This window comes from Ornithorhynchus anatinus, chromosome 16, assembly GCF_004115215.2.
Source record: "Ornithorhynchus anatinus isolate Pmale09 chromosome 16, mOrnAna1.pri.v4, whole genome shotgun sequence".
Taxonomy (NCBI): Eukaryota; Metazoa; Chordata; class Mammalia; order Monotremata; family Ornithorhynchidae; genus Ornithorhynchus; species Ornithorhynchus anatinus.
Window position 1 is genome coordinate 40,645,013 of NC_041743.1, and position 20,159 is coordinate 40,665,171.

Genomic DNA, 20,159 nt, shown 5'->3' on the forward strand with positions numbered 1-20,159 from the left:
CTGGGAGGGCTGAAATGCCTCGTGCTGGGAAAGAGATTTCCAAGATGGGTGGAAGTCTATGAGTGGATTTCTGGGAGGAGAAAGAATCCCTGTGAGGGGTGGAAAGTGCCAAATTCTCAGCAGTTTTCCAGCCTGAGGATGCTCAGGGCCAGGGTATTCCATGAAACCACCTCCTTCATCACCCCTCCAGCCCAGATCATATCTCACCCTTGACAAAGAAACACAGAACCGGCTCCTTCCTCCCCTCTCCAGATCTCTTTCCCTAGTTCCCGGGGGGCCAGCGCCTCTCTCCAACTCTCTCCAGCCGCGGTGTTGGACGGCGAGTCTCCACCCGCTGAGCATGCTGCTGTGGCTGCCCCATCAGAAGCCGTCCATAGCCATGGGAAATTAGAGAGGCCCTACATGGCCCCCGACCTCTGTAGAGGGAGAGATCCTTCCCACCCGTAGTCACAGGGCCAATTTCAGAGAGAGCCAGATCCACACAGCCCTCTCAAGTCCCATAATAAGCTCCTGGGATGGGTCCCTGGAACCGTGTCGCCTCTGCCGTTGATGCAATTCCCAGTGGAAAGGCTTGGCAAAGGTAGGGAGGGGGCAGGGAGCATACCACAATCCCCTTTGAGGATCCACTGCTAGCACCCAATGATCAAGGCCTTCCATAATTGAAAGGGATAAAAGGAGCTGCGCCTCCCCAATCCCTGAAAGGGATAAATCACATATGACAAAAATAATGTTCTCTTTATGCCTTAAGCACGACTTAAATAAAATCAAGTTGTGCAGGGAAGAAGCAATTAGAATTGCAATCCACCCCCTGCCCCCTCCCCGCCTCCCTCTTGCTCTCTCTCCTGGTCCCTGATCGCTTTTCTCTGGTCAGGCACTATTGGGTGTAGACAGCCTGGGACCAAAACTAATTTGGTTTACTGGCTTCATCGGAGACTCCGGAGTTAATCCGGCAGTGAGGTGATGGCCGGGCCAGGATGTTCCAGCTCTAAAATGAAACTGTTGATTGTGGCCGTGACTCCCTCCGTCAGCGGCCGAGGTTGCCAAGGTCAGAAACGGGACGCTCTCACTTGTAGGCATTTGCCTGTGTTTTAAAAAGTCCCTTTCACTGAAGGGGAAAGGCCATCTGTGGATCCGGGGTTTGCTTAAACCCAGGAAAGGGAGACAGAGAGCATTTTCCCAGGAGGGTTTGATGGGTTACCAGAACCTCACCACGATCTGGAGAAGCGGTCTCTTCAAGAGGGATAGGGGTGAGGGGTGAGGGGGAGTGGATTGGGATCTCTCCCATTTGTTTTTTGCAGAACGGGATGGTAAGTGGGGGGAACCATTTAAATATGTGTTGAGCAGTGGCCTAAGGTAAAGATGGTAGTCCCCAACTAAATCCGAAGAAGGAAGCCCCCTCTTCTCTATGCAGGCTGCTACCCAGATCCAGGAGGGAAGCGTGGGTTGAGGCCTGGGGTGATGGGGAGGGGCTGAAAATCCTGGATGGGGAAGCTGAGCCCAGGCTCAGAGGCACCTGGGTGGGGAAGTGAAGGGGGCCAGCACCCCCACCAAAAGCCGGCTTCCGGCCCCGCCACCAACACATCCCTCGTCTGCTCTCTCCTCCTAGCCGTTGGCCTGTCCAGCTGCCCGGAGCCCACCGTGCCCAGCAATGGCATGAAGCTCGGAGAGCGCTACTTGGTCAACGACGTGGTCTCCTTCCAGTGTGAGCCAGGCTACGCACTCCAGGTACCTGGCCCTCCATCCCTAGTGGTAGCGCTCAGTCCTCCCTGGGCCGGAGCTGCGGACCCTGTGCTCCCATTGAGAAGTCCCCAATCTGTTGCTTTGATTTCCACCCCTCCTCCCTCCCCTTACAGGGCCATTCGCACATATCCTGCATGCCGGGGACTGTGAGGCGATGGAACTACCCACCTCCTCTCTGCATCGGTGAGTGACTCAACTTCTCTTTCCTTCTGATTTATCTGGTCTTTCCTCACTCTTTTAATCTGGGTATCAACCAAGCTACACTGACATAGGGACACTGGTATCTGTTGAGATTGAAGAGTGGAAATAGCTTAAGAATGGAAGCTGAGAGATCTTTAGTTTCTAGATCGAGCTCTACCGTGAATGTGCTATGTGACCTTGGGCAAGTCACACAGCTTCTCTGGTCCTAAATTCCCCCATCAGAAAGACACTGACCGTTAGTCCTGCCCGTCTCTATCTCATGGAAGGTTGAGGGCAAAGGGGTGGGCTATTGATTGGAAAACATTTGGGCAAAAGAGCTCCACAAATTGACAGTACTGCAGTAATAGTTGATTTTTTAAGGAAAAAAAATTAAACCTTATGTGTGGGTGTCCAGATGTCCTACATTCCAGATTGAGGCCATGTGGAATGAATCCTCAATTCCTTAAATGAAATATTATTTCTGTATCTCACTTTGTTCCTCTAGCTCTAGTCCACATCTATTGGAAGGAGCACCAGCCTAGGGCTTGCTGTGTGTCCTTGGTCAAGTTACATAGGCCTTCTGGGTCAGTGTCCCCTATAGTTCTTTGGGAAACCCTATGGGACTCATGCCTCACCAGGGTGTTAGGAGGACAGGGTGGGCCAGTTGGAAAAGCACTGTGAACTCACTGGAAGAAAGGGGACAGGTTGGACAAGCACTGTGAGCTCACTGGAAGACAGGGGACAGCAACACTTGACTCAATATTTTTCTTCAGCCGATAGCCAGCCAGCTAGATTGCAGCCCTAACCCTGTGCGGGCTTCCACTCTGAACCGAGGGCTCACACAAAGAGCAGGGAGGGGGGAAAGGAGCTACTCTTCATTCTCTGCTCCTGGATGTGTCCAAGCTGCCACCCTCCCAGCCTCTGACCTGTCCCGAGGGAGGTGTCATCGGGGACGAAGGGTGGGCTGGAAGGCCAGTCGCCTGGACGTCAATGAGGAAGAGAAACCACCCATCCCTTCCTACCTTCACAGGGCAGCCCGTTGCTCTAGCAACTCTCCATGTTTAATATTCATGCCTTGCGCTTTTACGGCTCTGGGAGAGAGATGTTTATGCATTTAATAGCATCACTTCTTTGGCGGTTACTTCTGGCCCCTGCTGTTAGAGCTCCCATAATTTAACTTTAAAGTAATTATGATATTGAACGAGTCCTTTGTCTGATGAGCTATGGGGCTAAAAGCAGAGAGTGCTGGGCCAGGGGAGGCAAACAAGAGGCATGAGGAGGGCACTGAGCGGTGATTTGTAGAGGATCTTGAAGCAAGACCTGGCTTTGGGACACGTAGACCCTGCTGAGAAATGATTGGTGGAGGGTCTCTAAGGATGACGTAGGGAGGGGCATGTGGAGAGCACTGAGCGGTGATTGGTGGAGGGTCTCGAAGCTGGGGTAGGCCCTGTGAAGAGCCCTGAGCAGGGATTGGTGAAGGAGCTCTATAGTGAAGAACAGAGGGCTTTGTATCGCCTCTTGGCCGCCAGTGTTGACCCATCAGTACAGCTAAGGGCCTGGGTTTTATTTTGTCTGATGACCCTCCTCTAATTATTGTGAAACCTAAAATCCTGACCCAAAAACCTCGTTAGAGAGTATTTTGGCCCAGATGATCAGATAATCAACTCTCCTGGCCAGCCCCAATTGTGTCCCATGCACCCGTCCTTTCCTGGGTCCTGTCCCACCTATTTCTGAGCCCCTTCTCCATCAGGCTGTGAGCAAGATGAATGCTCCTCCTAGCCACTAAGGTCATCAGCCCAACAACCCATCAGCCTGGCCTTTACCAGGTCGGGCCCCCGGTCCTCCCAGCCTGGGTTTTTCCGTCGCTGTGAGGGATTCCCAAGGGCCAGGCCACCTGTACAACTTAGCATTGCCCACAGCCATGGCAAACAGTCTGGAGATCTCTTGGGGTGAAGGTCCGCCAAGGAGACCATTTTGAAATTTGCTTCAGTCTCCCAAAAGAAAAGGGGGAAACCATGGACCAAAAAAAGCAAATGGGAAGAAAAAACTCATTTCCCCCATCAGAAGTGGATGGTCCACTTGGGCAATCGCCTTTTTCCTTTATGGATTCAAAGGGAGAGAGGCAGGGAGGAGTATTTATTGTGTCCTCCCACTGACTCTTTCCCACAATGCGTTGCAGCTCAGTGTGGTGGAACCGTTGAGGAGATGGAGGGAGTTATCCTGAGCCCAGGATTTCCGGGAAACTACCCCAGCAACATGGACTGCTCGTGGAGAATCTCTCTGCCTGTGGGTTTTGGTAAGACCAACTCACCTTCTCCCTCTCCCTTCTCTCCCCGTCCTTCCACTCACTCCCCCGCTTATCTCTCTCAAGGAAAGCCCCTACCAAGGACTGAAAAAATTAATGGTACTTTCCATTTGCTTGCAGTATGCTGTTAACTTCTCCGGGCCTCAATTTCTTCATCTGTAGAGTGGGGGTGAGATACCTGTTCTCCCTCCCCCTTAGGCTAGGAGGCCCCTGTGGGACATGGTCTATGTCAGTTCTGAGTGGATTGTATCTATCCCACACATAGTCCAGTGCTTGGCATATCATGAGTGCTCAGCAAATAGCACAAGTGTTGTTATTATTATTATTAGAATTGCTCAACTCAGCCATATTTTGAAGCAGCGTAGCTCAGTGGAAAGAGCCCAGGCTTGAGAATCAGAGGTCATGGTTCCAATCCTGGCTCCGCCACTTGCCAGCTGTGTGACTTTGGCCAAGTCACTTAACTTCTCTGTGCCTCAGCTACCTCATAATGGGGATTAAAACTGGGAGCCCCACGTGGGACAACCTGATTACCTCGTATCCCCCCAGCACTTAGAACAGTGCTTTGCATATAGTAAGCGCTTAACAAATACCATCATTACTATTATTATTACATTTTGGCCCATAGAAACCCGGCCTGAATATTCCGCCGGCCCCTGCCGCTGGGTGATTTGGGTCCCGCATCAGAGCCGGTTTTTCACCGGTAATAAATTGCAGAGTCAAATAAGCACTTTATTGCACAGCGTAACCTTTTGTTTTAAGGCTCCTGTTATGGGAACAATAAAAAACAGCCGTGCAAAAGTTCAAGCAGGAAATCCATCCCAGCCCGTCATCCTCCTCCACAGCCTCCCACGCAGGGGAAGAGGTGGGGGCGGGAGCAGCCGGGGGGAGGGGGAGGGGAGGGTGGGGGAAGGGGGTGAGATTTGGTTCTGATGGAGACCGCAGTGATTTTTTTGGGAATTAAAACATCAAATGTATGCCACCCCCCCACACACACACACGCACCTCCCTGGCAGCCCCCAGAGTTGCACCTCTCCTTCCACAGAGTCACAAACAGTGCATGTCTGTGCCCTCACACATAGACACACAAACACACAAGCACACATGCCCTCTTGCTGCTGCCGGTTCAGCTGGGGCCGCTCTTTTGCCACTGCTCGGCTCAGCGGTGTCTCGCTTCCATCTAATAACAATAATAAGGGTGGGGTTTATGAAGTGCTTACTCTGCACCGAGCACTGTGCTAAGTTCTGGGTTAGATTTGAGATCATCTGATTGGACACAGTCCCTGCCCCGGGTCAGGCTCATGGTCTAAGGAGGACGGAGAGCAGCGATTTAAGCCCCATTTTACAAGGGAGGAAACTGAGGCCTGAAAATATTAGAAGTGACTTGTCCACGGTCACAACAGCAGGCCAGTGATTGGGTTCGGATTAGGACTCAGGTCTCCTGACTGCCAGTCCAGGGCTGTTTCCACCAAGGCCACACTGCTTCTCAACACAGCTAGCTTTTCCACCTGAAGGGAAGCCTGGAGCCCCTCACCCAGGTTGGGGGCTGCTACAAGGCAGAGCCGCTTCATTCACACTGCACTGGAACTGACAAGTGCCATCTGCCACCTTGCACTTCCTTTAGCTCTTTGGCAAGGAAACAGCAGGTGACTGGATCCCCAGAAGGGAGGAAAATAACGCAAAGTGAGTTCTGTGACGGGACAGCCCACCCGTGCCTCTCTCCGGCGTGAGATCTCCGGGGTCCAGAAGGTTGTGAGTTTGCCAGGGTGGGCTGAGCATTCAGGGTTGCCAGTTCTGGAAAGTGCTCAGGGAAAAGCAAGCATCAGGCAAAGTCGTCTGCGTCGCCATGTTACAAGCTCTCGGCTCCCGGAGTTCCTTCTGCACTGCCAATGCAGAGGGGTGAGGAGAGGACGTGCTGGGTTCTGGCCGAGTGCTTCTTCCTTGCTTCCCTGAGCTGGGACTGCCCGCAGAACCCGTGGGCTTCTGGAAAATGGCACTAATGAGAACCCTCTGTCCAGTGGCAAAGCTTGGGAGCTCCGAGGAGGGAGAGAGGTTCCTAAGGCTTCTTGCACCTGGTGGCCTCTAGGACAGACGGGCACGCCTAAAGTTAGAAGTACGCTCATCTGACAACATTAGGCAGCCAGCAAATACTGCTCACTCAGACCTTGGCAGAGGCTTCAGCCACCTCTTGCCTTTCAGTGAGTCCCTGCTGAGCCCAAGGGTGCCCTGGCCCCGGCCCGGGGCCCTGGGCATCTGTGTTGGAGAATGGACACATTGAGAAACAGTGTGGCCTAGTGGATAGAGCACGGGCCTGGGAGTCAGAAGGATATGGGCTCTAATCGTGGCTCTGCCACTTGTCTGCTGTGTGACTTTGGGCAAGTCACATCACTTTTCTGTGGGCCTCAGTTACCTCATCTGTAAAATGGGGATTAAGACTGTGAGCCCCATGTGGGAGAGGGACTGTGTCCAATCTGATTAGCTTGAATCTACTCCAGCACTCAGAACAGTGCTTGACACATAGTAAGCACTTAACAAATACCATTATTATTATTGTTATTATTATTAAAAAGTGCCAAACCTGCAGCCAGTCATGTCTGCAATCCCCCATCAGTCCAGGGTTCTGCCTCTGACAGTGGCTACAAGAAGTCTGTGAAGTCCTTATGATGTTTGACCTTCTGGACACCCTGTCTGCTAGACACGTGCTCAGAAAATATTATCGAATGTTTGGTTGATTGATCAACCAATGATAATAACTGTGGTATTTGTTAAATGCTCACATGGGACTCACAGTGTCATTCCCCATTTTACAGATGAGGTAACTGAGGGAACAGAGAAGTGAAGTGTCTTGCCCAAGGCCACACAGCAGATAAGTGGCAGAGCTGAGATTAGAAGCCATGACCTTCTGACCCCCAGGCCCGTGCTCTATCCACTACACCATGCTGCTTTTCATCACATCCCAGACTTTCCCTCTTATAACTGTTACTTCCTCTCATCCCCCAAGCGATCTAGACCCTCCTTGAGTCTCCCATTCCTCTCCCATGGCGGCACTCCTGCCTCCCCATCCCATCAACGCCCCAAACTCATCCTCAGCCGCTCCCCCTTCTCCCTGTCTCCCAGGGGCTCACATCCAGTTCGTGAACTTCTCCAGCGAGGCCAACCATGACTTCCTGGAGATCCGGAACGGACCCTACGACACCAGCCACGTGATCGGAAGGTTCAGCGGGGACACGCTGCCTGGATCCCTTCTCTCCACCTCCCATGAAACCACGCTGTACTTCCACAGCGACCACAGCCAGAACCGGCCGGGCTTCAAGCTGGAATACCAAGGTGAGGACTCTCCCCCAACCAGCGCTCCAGTCCACGAAACCGAGGTCCCCTGCTTCTCCCATCTGACCCAAACCCTCATGGAACGGGGCGCCCGGCCCTGAGCACGGTTAACAATAGACACGCAGATGTCGTGAAGGGTTAGATTCTCACCCGCCTGGAAGCTGGGGCATGGGCCAAATGACCTCTCAAGGACCCACCTACGATTAAGTTTGTATGAACTGCCCTCCCCCGGGCCTAGGAGAACAAGTGCCCACTTGTATCTAAAGTCCTAGGGGTTGGGGAAATGCGTCTCCTGACAATGGCCCGTGGGATTTCAAAGAAGCTGACTTAAATGTGGGGCAGGAGGGTCTAATGGCATCGAGTCCTGGGAGCCTGGGCCACATGCTTCCTGCGGGGATCAGAGCCCGCCCGAGCCCTTTCCAACACTGTGGGTGGCTGGGTTGCTGCCTTTGCCTACTGACAACAGAGAGGGAATCAGCCAGTGAAAGTTGCTAAAAGAGTTTCAAAGGAGGTAGAAGGAAAGTGGGCTGAATTCCATAGAAGCCCACCCGTCTGGTCCGGGGTGGGCCCAGAAGAAAGAGCAGACCACCAGGTCTAGTGTAGGCCTGAAGGAAAGCAGAGTGGGAAGGGATCGCTGGAGGTTATTTTTCTACTTCCAAATTAGAACTTTTGGTTTATACTATTGCCAGGATACTGGCTCTTTGGAGAAGCGGGTGCCAGGGGAGTCCGGGGTGAGACCATGATACCCACCAGGGGTTTGCCGTGTCCAGCAGCAGGGAGTCTGGGGGTACGGGTTGGGCCTGCATTGGGAGAGTGAGTTCTACGATGCCAAATGCCCATCCAGGGGCTGCCTTCTGGGAACCTCTGAGCAAAACCTGGGACCAGGAGGCACATGTGGCCGAAGGCGTAGGGGAATCGGCGGTAAGCGGGAACTCCCATCATGTTCCACCCCTTCCCCACACCTGCAAGGCCGCCTAGCCTGAAAACATCCAGACAGACAGCTAAGACCAAGGGGAGCCATGAAATAAGCAGAAATGTAGCCATAAGATCGGGGAAGAAGGGGTGTCATGACCAGGAAGGGGGTGGGAGGCAGGGGTTTAGTCAGGGAAGGCCTCTCGGAAGAGGTAGCCTTTCAGAAGGGCGTTGAAGGTGGGGAGGGACACAGTTTGGCCAGGAAAGGGAGTTCCAGATTCAAGGAAAGACATGAGCAATGGGACAGAGACAAAGCACTATCTTTGGGTCTAAGAAGGGTTCCTCTTCCCTCCTCCCCCGATCCCCTTCTTCTTCATCTTCCCTCAGATTTCCCTCCCCCCACTGGGCCTGAATGGGTAGGAATGGGTTCAGATAGCCACAGGACCTGAGGAACCCCAGAGCAGCCAGGCTAGCTAGACAGAAAACAGCCTACAGAGGGAAGCTAAGGAACCTCCTAAGACCTGGAAGATCATCAACTAGAGGCAGGGGGCTGGACCGGGTGGCCTCTCCTGGTCTCTGCCATCACTACAGCTGGATAGTGGGGCTGAATTTCTACGCGAAGGAGTCGAGGGATGCTGACCAATCGTCATCCGTCACAGCCTGCACAGCCAGTGACGCCCATTTGTTACGGAAGCCTCCTCCTAACGCTGCGGGGGTGCGGCGGGGGGCCAGGGGACGACGGGTGGTGGAGAAGGCAGATGTTGCCAATTAGAAGCCTGCAGAAAGAGCCCTCCCTGCAGGCCCTAGGAGTCAGAGAAGCCAAGGTTACAGAATCAACCAAAAGAAAGCCCATTTCACCTAACACAGCCTCTGTGTACTAGCCCCCAGAGTCGAGGAATCTCCCCCTCTTGCTCTGCCCCACTCTGCTGGGAAACTTTCCCAGAACCGTGACCCCAGAAGCTGGACACCCAACCCCTCGGACTGTCACCTGAATAGAAATGCCATTTGTTCGCCTCTTGTAGCCACGTTGGATCCGGGTCTTTCCGCTCCGTTTTCCAGACCAAGGACCTATCTGCCCCTCAGAGTCACCTGGTCTGACTATCCAAACCTAGTCTGGTTCTCCAAAGGATAGAGTTGGTTGTGCCAGGTAGATCTGCCGCTGAGAGGTCTTAGTGCCGATAAGGAGGAAGGGTTGGTGGGGCTCTCGATGTCAGCAACAACTTTCTCCTTGTGGACACTGCCCAACCCTGTGCCTTAACCACTCTGAGTTACCTCAGTTTCTCCATCTGGAAATTGGGAAGACTGGCCGCCATTTCTCCAGGAGACTAAACTGAGGCTCTACTGTATTGGGATCTCCAGAAGGCACAAAGCCGGGGCTGCTGCCGAGATTCGCTTTGGGCAGAGCGATTCTGCGCAGCGTGGCATAGTGGATAGAGCCTGGGAGTCAGAAGGTCATGGGTTCTAATCCCAGCTCCACCACTTGTCTGCTGTGTGATCTAGGGCAAGTCACTTTACTTCTCTATGCTTCAGTTACCTCATCTGCAAAGTGGGGATTGAGACTGTGAATCCCACTTGGTAAGGGACTGTGTCCGACCTTATTTGCCCGAATCCACCCCAGCACTTAATACAGTGCCTGGAACATAGTAAGCGCTTAACAAATACCATAATTATTATGATTATTTTTAGTGTGGGGATGTTGCCGGAGGAGTTGCAGGGTGGACCCCTCACCACCACCCCCCGGGCACCAGAGCATGTGTGACGTGGCTAGGAGTAACGTCGGGGGCAGCCCCCCGTCCCTGATGCCCTGATTCCTAAGCCCCAGGCTTTCTCAGACCCAACCGGTTTGATTTGACTGAGCCCAGTGGCCTGAATTGTTCTGGCCTCAGGGCTTCAGGTCAACTCCTGGCATTTGACCATCGTCACTACGGCCAGGAGCCCGGAGCTGCTGAGGAGCTGGCCTCTGAGGGTCACTAAACCTGAGGTCAGAGTCCATTCACTTTTTCAGATTAGAGTGTCGCAGGGGTCAGAAGCTCGAGAGGTCACCTGGTCCAGCCCCTGCCACTCTACAGTGAAAGCCATGGCCTCCCTCCCACCTGGTGTCTGACCTAAAATCCCTCCTGTTTTCTACCAGCCCTTCTTTTCTGATCTGTGTTCAGTGGAAATAATGGGCTTGTCTGAGGTGGCGTGGGAGTTGGGGTGGTGGGGGAGGGGTCTCAAGGCATAGGAATATCAAATAATGTAGCTTCTGTGAAAGAGGAAAAAAAGTAGTCTGCACTTCTGTGTATATTCTAGCATATGAGCTTCAAGAGTGTCCCGATCCGGAGCCTTTTGCCACGGCATTGTGAGAGGGCTGGGTATAACGTCGGGCAGTCCGTGACCTTTGAGTGCCTCCCTGGCTATCAGCTGATGGCCACCCGGTGCTCACCTGCCAGCATGGTACCAATCGGAACTGGATCACCTTTTCCCCAGGTGTGAAGGTACGGCTCATCCGGGCCCATCCATTTAGGAACTCCGTCCCAGGGCCCCCGTCCTACCGCCACCTAAAGTGCAGCAAGGAGCAACCCAATAAGAATGATGTTGGCGTTTAAGTGTTAGAAGGTGCCAAGCACTGGGGTAGATACGAGAGGCCGATTGGTCTGAGTCCCTTTCGCTGGCGGGGTCCCAGCGTGTTGAGGGAGGGAGAACATTTGGGGACAAGGTTGCCCCAACCTCCCTGCTCACTTTCTTCCCCGAGCACCCCTGAAGGAGGTTTATTAAGAAGAGGAAGTGGGGAGATCCCCTCGATGCTCTAGGTGATGCAGGCTGGCATTCACAGCAGGGCCAGGAAGCATCCACTGGAGCTGTGGACCCGGAGTCATTTGGGCTGGGTGGGGCTTCTCTCCAGGAGCTCGGGGTTGGGGAGCTTGGGAGATGTGAGGAGGAGTGCGGCGGCAAGACAGCTCCAGTACAGGCAGGATGACCGGCCCTGGCCCGACCCTCCTCCCTTGTGTCCGGCGGCACTTTGGGCCCCCCTCCCATCCTTCCTTCCAGGACCCCAGAGCTGGGCGCCTAGACAGCTGCTCAGATTCTCCCGACTCCTGGAGATCCCAGAGCCTCTGGGGTGGGGGCGGGTACATGCGGGAGCAGCCCAGTCTTTCTCTTCCACTAAGGGCAGCAGGAAGCCCTGGGGAACTGAGGGATGGTTTGGTCCAAAGGACTTGGGTTAGGTCTCACACAGCACCCCAGTTCTTCCCTTTGGTTTCCTGACTTTCCCACGGCTGATCCATTATGGAAGACTCAGCCACGGGTGGGTCTTTGCCTGGGCCCCAGCCCCTCCCTTTCTCCCTTCCTGAGAGAAGGTGAACAGTGGCCAGAGCGGGCGGGAATCAGGGTGGGTTTAAGGTTGGCGGACAGAAACCGCCAGGGTGGTTGGCAGCGGGCTCTAAGCGGCGCCCGCGCTTGCGTTCCACCCACCACACGGGCCACCCGCCCTCCCACAGTCCCATGCGGAGGGAACATCACCAGCCAGGAAGGCACCATCTACTCCCCCGGCTTCCCCAGCCAGTACCCCAACTCCCAGGACTGCAAGTGGCTCATCACCATGCCGACGGGGTATGGGATCCACCTCAACTTCAGCCTGCTGCAGACAGGGCCCCTGACAGACTCCATCACTGTCTGGTAAGGAATGGCGACCTGTCCCGGGAGTGATTCTCATCAGTTAATCCATCCCCACCGTCCCGGGTAACCAGCCGCCAGCAACAAGTCTTGGGCCCAGGATCCTGGCCCAGGGTCTGGGCAGCCCACTCAGCGAGGGCGGCAAGGGGACTCCTTGCCCTAGGAGTCAAACTGGCTTCTCTGATGGGGGCAGAGGGATCTCTTTGAGAAAGGATGGGAAGAGGCGTGGCCCGGGATCTCCGTGTCCTGGCATTCAGGTGGCACCCTGGGGATGGGCTGCCTGAGGCTGCTGGTTTTAGAAGAGCAAAGTGTTATTACTATTATCTATAGTATCTATAAATAATGTATTTAAATTATTTATATTAGTGATTGTCTCCCCTATAGACTGTAAGCTCATTGTGGATAGGGATTGTATTATACTCCCCAAGTGCTTAGTGCAGTATTCTGCACACAGTAAGCGCTCAATTAAATATGAGCCACTTATAAGTATGAGTGCAGTGAAAGAGGAGTACAGATAGGTTGGGAAAAGAGAGCTTGAACGAGTGCCTTTAAAGCCGAAGGATAGAATTTCTGCTTGATTTGTAGAGGATGGACAGCCATTGGAAGGTTTTTGAGGAGGGAGAGGCTGGTGCCGCATCAGGGAGAGATGGAATGGCCCAGCATGATCTCGGGGTCACCCCCAACCTGCCCAGACCCTGGAGGAGGGCGTGGGGTGACATCCTGCCTTTTCCTCCCTGCCTCAACAGGGATGGACCCCTGGAGACCTCCACCCGCCTGGTGAGTTCCGGCGAGGCTCAGCCAGGAGACCGCCCAGAGCTCTTCCAACCAGCTCCTGCTGCGATTCCACAGTGACACGGGAAAACGGGGGGATTTTCGCCATCGCCTTCTCCGGTCAGTCCCTGTCCCCTGGGTCCCCCCCGACTCCCACTGCCTGGGCCTCTGGGCTCTGTGGGGTGGTTGTTCAGACAGGGCTGGGGTGAAGCAGAGGTAAATATGGCCTGGAGTCAGCCCTAAACACACTCCAGGCCCCTTTTCCACCTTGAGGTGGGTGGGGACTGGGGAGAGATGTAAGTCCACACGGTGCGACAATGGGCTGAGCTCCCGGGAGGGCGGGCAGGAGGGACAGCTCGGTGCCATCTTCCTTCTGCATCTGCTGTGCTCCGCATGGTCAAACCTCTCCTGACTGATTGCGCCGGAAAGACCTACCTTGAGCCAGGAAGTCGGTTGAGGCCAGGTCTTAAGTCTAAGTCTGTTGGTTTCCCCCTGTACCAACACAATTCTGGGCACATCTTAGATTAGCAGCAAGTTTGGGACTTGATGGGATTTCCCAAAGTGTACTGTCTTCATAACTTGAGAGGGGACTTTAAAGTAGAGTGAGTATGGATATAAGAGCAAGGAGTGTTGCTTAGTGGGTAGAACACAGGCCTGGGAGTCAGATGGACCTGAGTTCTAATCCGGGCTCTGCCACTTGTCTACTTTGTGACCTTGGGCAAGTTACTTTACTTCTCTGTGCCTCAGTTACCTCAACTAGAAAACTAGACTGTGAGCCCCATGTGGGACATGTACTTTGTCCAACCCAATTTGCTTGTATCCACCGCAGTGCTTAGTACAGTGCCTGGCACATAGCAGGTGCTTAATAAATGCCATTCTTCTTATTATTGTTATTAGATGTGTGCATCTGCGGTTCAGGGACAGTCTTTACAACATTTGTTCAACTTTTGGACCAGTGCCATTTCCAATTCTGATCAAGTGATTGCACATTTGCGATATGTGTGCAGGCATAATTGGGGTGTTTGATACTTGCTTCCTATATGCCAAGAACTGTACTAAGCTCTGGAATAAGATGCAAGATAGGTCAACCATTTGCTATCTAAGGAGGAGAAAGGTCAGGTATTAAATCCCCATTTTATAGATGAGGAAACTGAGGCCCAGAGAAGTTAAATGACTTGCCCATGGTTATCCAGCAGGCAAGTGGCAGAGCTGGGATTAGAACCCAGGTTCTCTGACTCCCAGGCTTGGGCTCTTTCAACTAGGCCATACCGCTTACCGGCACACATGTGCTTTTCCCCGGTGTGCTAGGAGTGGGTTTTATTTTAAAGTTCCTTTGATTAGCTTTGACATTTTCCAGTTGCATCGACCCAAGACTCATCTCTCCCTCCCCCTTCTCCCCACACTCTCGGGGTGTCTCATTAGAACCAATTAAGAGCCTCGTTTAGAGTGAGGGTCAGAGCCGGAAGAACAAGGCAGGACCCCTTGCTCTCCATCGCTAGGTGTCGGTGGGGTGGGGCCTATTAACTGACGTCTCCCCCAGCTCTCCACCTCCATTGCTCCAAACCTTTTCATTCAAATATAACCTGAAAGGCAAAACCTGATGAGTGAAGCTCAGAATCCCCCATTTCTCCCCACATCCCTATCCCAAGTTTCCATGCTCATTAACTTCCCGGGATTCAGGGCTGGGTTTGCTAGAATGTTTCAAAGAATTCATCTGGAGCCAGTGGGCCCCATCAATCTCCCCTCATTACAGAACTTGGCTTGTGCAGCTTTGGAGTCTGTACGGTTATGAACACCCACACCCCCACAGCACCACTGTGTGTGCTGTGTGTGCCCTTTTAGGAGCAGGTAGATGAATGAGTGATCATTCTATAACACTGTTGGTCAAAAGTCCAGAGCAGACTTTCTGGAGGTTACGTAAGCTGGGCGAGCAAGAGGAGGAGGAGGGGGCCGGGGAGAGTTGATTCCAGCAGCCGGCTAAGCCGTGAGATCGGGTGCAGGTTTCTGTTCCCTGTGAAGGAGACTTCACCGGTGCGGAACTGCAGAGCAGTTCTGGGCCCCGGTTGGGAGAATTTGCGGGGCAGGGAAGCGAGGGAGTCCGGCGGCCCCCACGGACCTCCGAACTGGTCTCCCAGGGCCAGAATCTATCCGCTAGTCGGAGGGAGAGGTGGGGATTTTTGCTGGGGGAAGAACAGGCAGGCGAGGTGGGAAGACCACAGCACACTCACTGGTGATGTTCAGAAACGGGTCAGTGAGCAGATAGCGAGGGTTGGGCAGAGAAGGCAGGTGGGCTCGAAGTGCTGGCCACTGTGCTGAAGCCCAAGGAGACGCTGTCCTTGAGAGAGCACCTTTTTTTTTTATGGCATTTGTTGAGTGCTTACTATGTGCCAAACACTGTTCTAAGCTCTAGGGTAGGTACAAGTTAATCAGGACGGACACAATCCCTGTACCACATGGGGCTCACAGTCTAAGTAGGAGGGAGATAAGCGAAGCAGCGTGGCTTAGTGGAAAGAGCACGGGCTTGGGAGTCAGAGGACATGGGTTCTAATCCCGGCTCCACCGCTCGTCAGCCATGTGACTTTGGGCAAGTCACTTAACTTCTCTGCGCCTCAGTTCCCTCATCTCTAAAATGGGGATTAAGACTGAGATCCCTGCATGGGACAACCTGATTACCTTGTATCTACCCTAGCGCTTAGAACAGTGCTTGGCACATGATAAGCTCCTAACAAATGCCATAATTGTTATTACTATTATTATTATCAGGTATTCAATTCCCATTTTATATTTGAGGAAACTGAAGCACAGAAAAGTTAAGTGACTTGCCCAAGGTCATGCAACAAGCAATTGGAAGAGCTTAGATCCTCTGACTTCCAGACCTGTGCTCTTCCCACTAAGCCATGCTGCTTCTCAGGCAACCCAGCGTCAGAAGCCAGGGGAGCAGGGTGAGCCAGGAGTCTGGAGCCGGGGACCCCAGGGTCTGAGGCTGGGTGAGCCCTCCCTGTGGCCCCGGCACCATTCCCTGTTGAGCAGTAGGGTGCACTAACTGGCACCCCAGGAAGAAGCCTGAGATAGCCGTGGGAAAACCCTCTGAGACTGTAGCTCCCCGGAAGTAGGACGGGGCCAGGGCAGGGAGCAGGGTAGTTTCCGATTGCCCCCTGGAGCATTTCATCTCTTAAATATGACTCAGTGATCCATCAGCTCCTTATTTTTCCTCTCTCATCCTTTTCCTTCCTTGGCTGGGCCCCGGCCATTTGTTTCTGAAAAATGGATTCCACCACCAAAGTGAATCAGGCTGAGCATGTCCTATCAGTAAAAGTCTCAAATCCCACTGGAAGCAATTCTGCGCCTTGACATGCTGTTCTTTCCTCTTCTCAGCTTATCAACTCTCCAAATGCCACCCTCCGACCATCCTCCCCAATGCTGAAGTTGTCACAGAGAATGAAGAATTCAACATAGGTAGCATTTTCCGACCCCCGTCCTGCGACAGAAGTCGGGAAGGGTGGGGTCCCTGTCCTGATCCAGGAATCCATGGATTGCGTGTGTGTGTGTGTGTGTGTGTTTGTATGCTTCCACACACCCCATGCCTCACTGAATCTTCCCTCTCCTCCTACAAAATGAGGAAGCCTGACCTCTTGTAAAATAAACCGCCCCCGGGCAGACTTGATAATGTTGCCACTGTAATAATGGACAAACGTCTCATAGGAGCCAACTAAAATGGCTGACTCATTTCCCCCCACCTCTCCCAGGGTCTCCAAGACTCCCAGAGCCCCTGTGTCCTACCCATTCCTGCAGAACCCTTTCCTGAACAGTGTCTGGAAATGAGTGGAGCTTCTAGAGCAGATTGGGAGAGGAGAAGGAGTTTCTGTCTCCTCAGCGTTGAGGATGGCTCCAGAAGAAGACATGGAGACATCTGTGGAAGGAAAGATGGGGAGGGATATCAGAGGACAGAAGAAGAGAAGGAGACCTAGATTAGGGGCAATCCCGGGCAGAGGCGGGGGGTGGACTGGATGACCTCTGTGACATTCTTTGCTGTGGGGATAGGGGCTGTCTGCATCCTCTCGGGTCGACTTTTGTTTCCTCTCCGGCAGGTGACATTGTGAGGTACAGGTGTCTCCCCGGCTTTTCCCTGGTGGGCAGCGAAATCCTGACCTGTAGACTTGGTACCCACCTCCAGTTCGAAGGACCTCCCCCCCACCTGCGAAGGTACTGATGGCTCTGCAGCCTCTGGGAAAGGCTGAGCTGGGATCGGTTTTCTCTCAACCCAACCAATGGGCTGGCCCTGGCACTGCGCATCTGTTGGCAGAGGGTCCTCTTCCCCAGAGAGGGCAGAGCGTTCTCTTCCCCAGAGAGTCTCGCAACTGGGGTCTAAGGCGTCTGGAGGAGTTCTGTCCAGATGGGGCGGGAGCTGCTGCCTCCGGGGGGGGCGCCCCAGCTTACCCCTCAGGAGTCTCGAGAAGAAGGTTTTGAAGTTTTCACCTGACTGACGGGCTGGGCCTCGGCTTTCTGCGAACGGAAGGTGGCCAAACCCTCCTTCGCTCTGGGTTCCCAGGGAACAAGAGGGATAAAGTTGGCCAGCTTCCTCCCATCCTCAAGGTCGACCTTCCCTCCCCAGTAGCAACCACGTCCTATGTGGAGGTTGCCACCTGTCCCTGCTGACATCCCAGGAAAATGGAGCGGGGCAGCTTCTCATATATGCATATGCAGTACCCCTTTCTGGGATGCTGGGAGCAGGTCAGACCTGGGCCCCCATGGGTTAGAACACCCTGGTGATCTAGGAGAACGTATCCCCCGGCTTGAAGGCTCGTGGGGTGCAAGCAGCTTGGGGGCACTCCGTCTGGGGGTGTCAGTCCCCTTTAAGCCAGGACTCCCTACCCGCCCCCAACCCCAATCACTCCAATCTTCTGACATGGCAGCCCAAGACTTCAAGGATGGGGAATTCCTGAAACGGCCTAAGGAAGTCAGAATCAGGGAGTCCCCCCAGGACCCGATAGCCCTCGGAGTGACCCCATAACCTTCTCTGTTAATAATAATAGTAATAATAATTACAGTAATTATAGTACTTGTAGCACTTACTCTAGACTGTAAGCTCATCTCTAGACTATAAGCTCGTTGTGGGAAGGGAATGTCACTGTTTATTGTTTTATTTTACTTTCCCAAGCGCTTAATACAGTGCTCTGCACACAGTAAGTGCTCAATAAGTACGAATGAATGAATGTGCCAAGCACTGTTCTAAGTGCTGGGATAGATTCAGGTTCATCAGGTTGAACACAGCCCCTGTCCCACATGGGTCTCACATTTTTAATCCCCATTTTACAGATGAAGTAACTGAGGCCCAGAGAAGGTAAGTGACTTGCCCAAGGTCACCCAACAGATATGTGGCCTAGCTGAGATTAGAACCCAGGTCCTTCTGACTCCCAGGCCTGTGCTCTATCCACTAAGCCACACTGCTTCTCCTCACTTTTACCTTCCCCAGGATGGAAGTAGTGGCCAAGTACAATTCAACTGGTCCTTTGTGACTCTCCTCAGCTTCAGGGGGCCATTCATAGCCATTGTTTCAGGGACACTTGTCCAAAACTGAACCCCTGCCCCCAACCACCCCCCTCCTTTGGGCCGGTTTGCTCCCTGATCCATGGCCACCAAATGCTTCCAGCCACTCATTGAAATTCTCCAGGGAATAGAGACAGAAGAAACCGGTTCCCCTGGGGTTGGCAGATGTGCTGAGGGGGAGAAAGACGAACACGCTGAGCTTGCTGCATTATTCACCTGATGGCTTCTGGGAAGGAATCTAAGAAGATGTTTCCCTACTCTCATGTTCTCTTCTTTATGGAGAGCAACTTTCCTCTCAGTCTCCAAACGTTGGCTCACTGTTTTTCTCCTTCCCAAACATTCCTCAGCCACGCAGGCAAAGGGCAGAGCAAGATGGGGTGGAGAGGGATAGAGAAAGGGAGGGAGGGAGAAGGGGAGAGAGAGAAGAAAGGAGAGAGGAAGGAAGCTAAGGAGAAACGGTGGAAGAGAAAATGGAAGGGAGAGAGGGAGGAAAGGAGGGAAGAAGGGAAAAGGGGAAAAGAAAGGAGAAAAGAGGAAGAGAAGGAGGCGGATGGAGAAAAGGGAAGGAAGAGAGAGAGGAAGGAAAGGGGAAAGGAAGAAGAGGAAGGGAAAGTGAGAGAGGAGAGGAGTTGCTCTGGGGCCAGACCTGGATATGTCTGGCTTCTCTTGCTGTGTGACCTTCAGCAAATCACTGAACTTCGTTGGGCCTCAGTTTCCTCATCTGTAAAATGGGAATTTAATATCCTGTTCTTCCTCCCCCTTAGACTGCAACCCCATGTAGGACAGGGACTGTGTACCACCTGATTATCTTGCCCCGGTTCTTAGCACGGGGTTTGGCACAGTCTTAAGCTCCGAACAAACCCCCCACAGTAGTGCTATGATTTTTGCTCCTTTCAGTCCGCTGCCCCATGAACGAGTTACTGACGGACTCCACGGGTGTGATCCTGAGCCAGGGATACCCAGGAAGCTACCCACAGTTCCAGGCATGTTCCTGGGTGGTGAGGGTGGAGGACGGCTTCAACGTCACACTCACCGTAGAATACTTCCTCAGCGAGAAACAGTACGACGAGTTTGAGATATTTGACGGTAAGCGGGCAGGGAGCGAGGGGGAGGCGTGAAACCAAAGCCACCGGCCACAAAGCAACAAACGGTCCTGGCCTTTAGCCTTGGGACTCCATTCTGACTCCTGGACCATTTAGGGAAGTTAGAAGGAGAGGCCGGACTTTAAAAGCTCAATTGATAGTATGTATTGAATGCCTTCTGTGCAGAGCACTTTACTAAGCATTCGGGAGAAAACACTAGAGGTACAGGACATTATTCCTTCACACAAGTAGTTTTACAGTCTCCTGCATATCAAGCACTGTACTAAACTCTTGGGAGAATCCAATAAACGTAGAAGACACAATCCCTGTCCTTAAGGAGCTTAAAATCTACTATGCACTGTTCTAAGCTCTTGGAAAAATCTAATAGAATTAGGAGGCAGGATCCCTACCCTCCAGAAGCTTCCAGTCTCGCAAGAGTTCTAGATAGATTCAGGGATGAGAGGTTATTAGAGGGCAAGTTAGGGAGGTTGGATGGTCTGTCTTTAACTATGAGAGTGGATGACCAGGGGGGCATCAGTACGTGATCCCTCCAAGCGTCCTGTGAGGTTATCGTTGGACACAGAACACTGGGCTGGGTGGACCACAGGTCCGACCCCGAAATGGCCTCACGGTTTTAAGTTCCT

General features: G+C 53.1%; 1 protein-coding gene across 1 annotated transcript in view; it reads left to right on the forward strand.

Annotated features, from left to right (window-relative positions):
- CSMD2 (CUB and Sushi multiple domains 2) overlaps window positions 1-20,159 on the forward strand; it is a 299,960-nt gene that overhangs the window by 248,908 nt on the left and 30,893 nt on the right. Inside the window, 16 exon segments of the mRNA XM_029080287.1 lie at window positions 1,607-1,725; window positions 1,854-1,923; window positions 4,100-4,216; window positions 7,340-7,549; window positions 10,754-10,802; window positions 10,804-10,865; window positions 10,868-10,912; window positions 10,915-10,938; window positions 11,941-12,118; window positions 12,862-12,910; window positions 12,912-12,971; window positions 12,973-13,006; window positions 16,262-16,342; window positions 16,975-17,072; window positions 17,074-17,089; window positions 19,331-19,519. Of these exon segments, the coding sequence (XP_028936120.1) occupies window positions 1,607-1,725; window positions 1,854-1,923; window positions 4,100-4,216; window positions 7,340-7,549; window positions 10,754-10,802; window positions 10,804-10,865; window positions 10,868-10,912; window positions 10,915-10,938; window positions 11,941-12,118; window positions 12,862-12,910; window positions 12,912-12,971; window positions 12,973-13,006; window positions 16,262-16,342; window positions 16,975-17,072; window positions 17,074-17,089; window positions 19,331-19,519 (1,401 nt within the window).